The sequence below is a fragment of the Ipomoea nil genome, unplaced genomic scaffold (genome assembly GCF_001879475.1).
Source record: "Ipomoea nil cultivar Tokyo-kokei standard unplaced genomic scaffold, Asagao_1.1 scaffold0319, whole genome shotgun sequence".
NCBI lineage: Eukaryota > Viridiplantae > Streptophyta > Magnoliopsida > Solanales > Convolvulaceae > Ipomoea > Ipomoea nil.
The window spans coordinates 985,185-991,267 of NW_017616747.1; the positions used below are offsets into that span (position 1 = coordinate 985,185).

A 6,083-nucleotide genomic window follows, 5' to 3' on the forward strand; every position below is an offset into this window, starting at 1 on the left:
TGCCCGGATGAGGCCTCCTGGCTGGCTTCTTGCATCTGTACGTCTTCCGTCTGCCGGTTCGGGTTTTGGGGTTCCAAGCGTTGTCGCATCGCCGGTCGAAGACGATCAAAAGCTACCGTCCGGGTAACTTCTTCGGGGTCCTCCGCTCAGGCTGGAACCTCCAGTGCTTGCTGGGCCTGCCGTAGTGCCTCCATCGCATCAGCACCCCCCGACCCCAACCGCGAACGAGCCGAGCGTCGAGCCCGGGAAGTGGGCTGATGCAGCGGCTCTACATGTGCGGCCGGGTAAACTGGAGGGGCGGCGGCTGGAGCCGTGTACGCAGGCGTGAAAGGTGGATAGCCAACCCGTGGTGTGTAGTAGATCGGTTGGCCGGGCCAATACCCGTACGGTTGAGGTGGGACCGGGTATGGATACTGGCCGGGATACGGCATCTGCTGTTGTTGGTACTGCGGACCGGGTGTTGGGTATCCCGGTTGAATGTAGTTCACCGGCTGTTGGGCGGCCGGGTATGTATTTCAAAGGTGGGGTGGTGAGAGATTGAGGTTGAGGTTCATATTCTGACCTTGCTGCTGAGTCGCCTGGTGGTCAGATGAGCTCGTTGCATCCGCCTGATCGTCGGCGAAGAAGTTTTGTGCCCACGGATACATGATTGGATAGGAGACCGGGTGCTCGTCAAGAAGATAGCTTTCTTGCACAGGTCCCCACAGACGGCGCCAAAATGATAGTACTAATTCACCCGGAAAGCGATAATTAAGTAAATATGATACCAATTAAAGCAAATAAACAACTCTTATTGATCACAATGAAGGCCCTAAGTACAATCTACTTGGTTGCTCTGAGTACCACTGACTGCGGTAGGGATTCTCTAATAACAGCCTATCGATCGTCCAAATGTCCCCCACACTGTCGCTATCGCGGGTATTTATAGCCGCCGAGCCAAAGGCACAAATCCGGCCGTCCGACATGCTTCCCACGTAGCAACCACGTGTCGCCGTCCCGGGTGCCTTGCCTGTCAATGCGTGGAGCCGCCACGTGTCTCTCGTCAGCTCTCTCGCTAAAGGGCTACCACTCGGTGATCGACACTGCCACTCGGGTAATTCCCGGTCGGATCCCGACCGGGTTCTTCACAAGAAACCCGACCTGTACCCTGCAAAGACAAGAAGAAAAGGACGAAGGCATACCGATCGGGGTACAATTATGTCGGTCGGGGTATTCCCTACCAAAACATTAAAAAACATTTAAATAAATAACGCATATATATTCATCCCCAACTCAAAGTTGTATTCAATATTTTACAATTAAACATTTTATTTAAATATGCATGAGATACAATGACAATAATACTTCTAAAATTATATACAAAGTACTACATTTGTGTGTGCTGTGTGGCAATATATATATATATATATATATATATATATATATATATATATATATATATATATATATATATATATATATATATCGGGGACGGGGCGGGGCGGGGAGAGTACTCCCTATCCTCGACGGGGAATTTAAAATTGTCCTCATCCCCATCCCCGATCCCCTATTTCTGTCCCCATCCCCATCCCCGTAGGGGCGAGGATTCGGGTTCTCCGTCGGCTGCGGGTTCAATTGACTTCCCTAGCTGAAATTAACAAAGTCCTTATGATCAGATGACCAAAATTGAAATTTTTTATCAATATAAAATTCAAATTTATAAGGGTAATTAAGTAATTTCACTAGAGCATTAACTAGGTTTGCTTTTTGAGTAACAATTTTGGGTTCAAAAGAAATGCACAAGGCAACTCCTTTGGTTGTGTTTAACACACTCTCTCTCTCTCTCTCTCTCTCCTCTTCCCTACTAAGGCTACGTTCAACGAAGGAAAACAAAGGTAGACTCCTAGAGAGAGAGAGAGAGTAATATAAATGCTGGCTGTGTTGTGAAGCTCCGGCAGATAAAACCCCTTTTGCTCTGGTTTTACCCAGGTTTTCCGGCCAAGAACCCCACCATGGACGATTCCGGTCTTGTCCGATTTCCGGGCAATCTTGATCCTTGCGCTCGAGAATTTTTCCCGACAAACCCCTTCGGTTCTCTCTTACCGCCGCTGCAGCAGCAAGTTTATTTTCCCTATCCTCCTTACCACCGGTCAGCGGAGGGTGTGGGGTACCCTCCACTTGCGCCGCCGCCGCTGCAGACCCCGTATCTTCCGCCGCCGAGTCACACGCCGACCCGGGCGCTTCTCATCAGCATGGTCTCCCCTGACGCGAGCGAGTCGCTGGTGAGGAGGGAGCTGGAGGTTTTCGGCGACGTGAGGGCGGTTCAGATGGAGAGGGTGCGGGAGGGGATCGTGACCGTCCATTTCTACGACCTCCGCCACGCCCAGGCGGCGCTGGTGGAGATTCAACAACAGCACATGCAGCAGCAGTACCGTCTGCGGCGTCACTACGAGTCAGTTATTGCCCATAATTTCCTTCCCCCGCCGCCGGCGCCGCTGCCTGCGGCGGCGGCGGGCCTCATCGCCGGTCGCGCCGTGTGGGCCCAGTTCACCATCCCCGCCAGTTACGGTGTCGCCGACGGGAATAATCAAGGGTCGCTGGTGATATTCAACTTAGACCCCCGCGTTTCCCCTTCTCATCTCAAAGATATTTTTGAAACATTTGGTATAAAACTCATAAATGTTCTTCATTCTTCTATTTTTTTATTTTTACTTTTTTTTCCTTAAATAATACAAATGTTTATAATATTTGAAATTGAAGGGACAGTGAAGGAACTGAGAGAGACACCAATGAAAAGACACCAAAGGTTCGTGGAGTTCTACGATGTTCGAGACGCCGCAAAAGCACTGTCGGAGATGAACCACAAGGAAATAAATTCCAACAAAATCTTGATTCAATACAGCCGTCCCGGTGGCTGTGCCTCAAAACCCATCCCCAAATTCCACACTAAACCTTCAACAAGATTTTCCCAGCCGCCGCCGTTTCAGCGGCGGCGCTCCGCCGCTGTTACTTCATGGTCGAGCAAGAAACCGAACCAGTCCAAAGGACACCCTGGTGGGTCGATTCAAGATTCCATGGATTCTCTGAGTATAAGCAGCTGGAATAATAATAATAATAATAATCATGGGTTTAAGAAGGGAACAGATGGATCATCTTCTTCCTCGTCTTCATCCTATGGTGGCGGCAAGACAAATAGGCGAAGAACATGGAAAGGGCAAGGGGGTAACAACGTTGTTAAACAGCTGGCCAAGGACCATGATCCTCGGTTCTTAATAAACGAGGATGCAATCATGGAATCCCAGTGCAGAGATTCAAGAACCACTGTCATGATAAAAAACATACCCAATAAATACAGGTTTGCTTATAATAATACTTTTGTTAAATGTGTGTACTTTATTATGGGGAAATTACACTTTTTCGACTCCGGTAATTGTAGAATTCGTAGTGCTAATCTTGTTCACTTTTTCTCCTTAAATTATTTAGAATAATTGTAAAATTCGTCCTTAGGTGTTAGTCTTGTTCACTTTTTCATTCTTAAATATCATTAGTATTGCACCTTTTGTTACTTTACTAACAAAATATTAAGATAGGACGAAAAGTGAACACCAGGAGTTAACTTAGGACGTAACAAGACCAATACTTAAAAATGAATTATACAATTATGGATAAAGAATGCAATTTTCCCTTTTCTTTTATATTTAATTTAATTTTGTTGGTTTTGAGATAATGAGGTGAAAGAATATATATTGTAAATGTTGGGAGGAGTGGGGGTGGGGTTTTTGGGGTCTCGGGCAAGGGATTTGACTGACATTATTATTTCTTGGGGAGTGGCAGTCAGAAGCTCCTGCTGAACATGCTGGACAACCACTGCATTCACTGTAACGAGCAGATTGCCGCCGCACACGGCGGCGATGACCTCCCGGACCACCCCAAATCCTCCTACGATTTTGTCTACCTGCCCATTGATTTCATGTGGGTTACGTTCTTCTTACCCTTCTTTCTTTTTAATTAATTTCTTCTCTAATAATGTTGTGTCATTAGGTCATATTATTCTACTTTGCATTTGTGAACTGTACCGGACAAAAATAACATTAAGATTCTGTACTAGTTAATACATTTTTTACTTCTATACCTGTAAACAAATTAAAAACATATTAATAATAATTACGTAAACATAACATAATTATTACGGTTAATTGCAGATACATAATATCTTAAAAGTAGATACATAACATGTTAACCAACATATGATAGTCTTTGCAGTTAACCTTATTATGTACATGTATCTGATCTGTAGTTATTATATATTTTTAATTTGTTTATACATGTATAAAAATGATATTATAAGTATTAAATGTGTTAATGGTAAAACACATAATTTGTGAATGTAATAGAACCCGATTCATAGTATAACAATTGGTATGATTAACACTTAGTTTTTTGTTTTTTTTTTTTTTGAAAATATTAACACTTAGTTTAATTACACGATGATGAAGAACAGTAACAAGTGCAACGTGGGATATGGGTTCGTGAACATGACCTCGCCCCAAGCCACATGGAGACTCTACAAAGCATTTCATCAACAAACTTGGGAAGTCTTTAACTCCAGAAAAGTCTGTGAAGTCACCTACGCTAGATTACAAGTACGTGATATCCAATCCCTCCCTCTTTCTCATTTAAATATGTATATATATATTTTGAAAGCAAATATTTATATGGAGTCGCATTCTGGTGCCAACTGACCTTAATGTGCATACAATTACTACATAAAGCATTGCACTTGACACGAATGCGCCACAAGCTCCTTTAGACATGTTTGAGTCGTTGCGGCGTAATAGTTGCATATTTTCTTCTCCAAAATGTTAATTTCAACTCTTCTAAGGACTCCTAAATCACGGTAATTCTGTGATTCAGCAAATATATTTAAATGTTGGTGTCCACGAAAATTGTCCATTTTAAGCATAATCTTCAGATTTTATTGTTGAGTTTTGAATCTTAATCTCTTTCTCTCAAATATGATCTACTGAACTACTGAGTTAAGCGCGTGCGGACAATAATATATATTTTCTTTGTTGTTGGTGAAGGGGTTAGAAGCACTGAAAGAGCACTTCAAGAACTCCAAGTTCCCGTGCGAGGCGGAGGCGGAGGAGTACATGCCGGTGGTGTTCTCTCCGCCGCGAGACGGGAAGGCTTTGACCCACCCGGTGCCCATTGTTGGGCGCCAACTGCTCCTCACTTCAAAGGAAGATGAAGGAGAAGGAGAAGAAGAAGAAGAGTCCAACGTGGAAAAAATGGGGTACGGCGGCGCCGGCGCCGGCGATTGTGGAGATCTGGAAGATAATGATGATGATGATGATGGGTAGAAATTAGAGAATGAGAGAAGAATGGGGTAATCCACACCATAGGAGAGAGCTATTAAATCAAAGATTTTGTTGATTCTGCTACAAAAAAGATTTGGAAGAGGATCTTCGTGGCCAGTGCGCCGCCCAATAGCGGTGGTTCTCGGACACCTCCCTCCCTCCCTCTCCTCACAAGTCTCAAGTCTAACCTGCCATTTCAGTGTAGTATAGTATAGGGGTGTTATGTCATCATACTCGTGAGTTTACCATAGCTATTTTAGGCTAGCTAGCTAAGATATGTGTTATAGCACTTATTTAGCAGTCTATGATTTGATGTTATCATTAATTTACTTTCCTTTTTTCTTTTTTTTCTTTTTGTCTTGCATTATTTATTTTAAAGTAGTAATTCTGCGAAGCTAATTTGTAGTGTAAGTAATATTTATATATATTTCCCTTTACTTGTCATATTATGGTTGGGTAAGATTGGTTTCTTGTTATTATTATAATTATATTATTATTATTATTGCTTTCAAAAATATTATTATTATTATTATTAATTGATGTTTTAAGTATGTAAATGAGTGTTTTTTTGTTGTTGTAATTTGCTTATTTAGTGAGAAAAAGTATTATTTTATTTGTCTTATTTTATGTTTATCTTGATTAATGCGACTTGATTGAAATTATTTTTTATTTAATTTTTTATAATATTAAGTTTAGTATTCCGTATTAGTTTGTAAAATTTCGAAACTACACTAAAATTATTAT

General features: G+C 42.5%; 1 protein-coding gene across 2 annotated transcripts; it reads left to right on the top strand.

Annotated features, from left to right (window-relative positions):
- The first annotated feature begins 1,790 nt into the window (after window positions 1–1,790).
- LOC109171526 (protein terminal ear1 homolog) lies at window positions 1,791–5,689 on the top strand. 2 transcript variants are annotated; one of them, XM_019320551.1, is made up of 5 exons: window positions 1,791–2,643; window positions 2,740–3,334; window positions 3,814–3,951; window positions 4,481–4,622; window positions 5,064–5,689. In XM_019320551.1, exons 1-5 carry the CDS (start codon window positions 1,992–1,994, stop codon window positions 5,340–5,342), a joined length of 1,806 nt encoding a protein of 601 aa, XP_019176096.1. In that variant the 5' UTR covers window positions 1,791–1,991; the 3' UTR covers window positions 5,343–5,689. The 2 variants fall into 2 exon arrangements, with proteins under 2 accessions (XP_019176096.1, XP_019176097.1); XM_019320552.1 differs by lacking the exon at window positions 3,814–3,951.
- The last annotated feature ends 394 nt before the right edge of the window (window positions 5,690–6,083 follow it).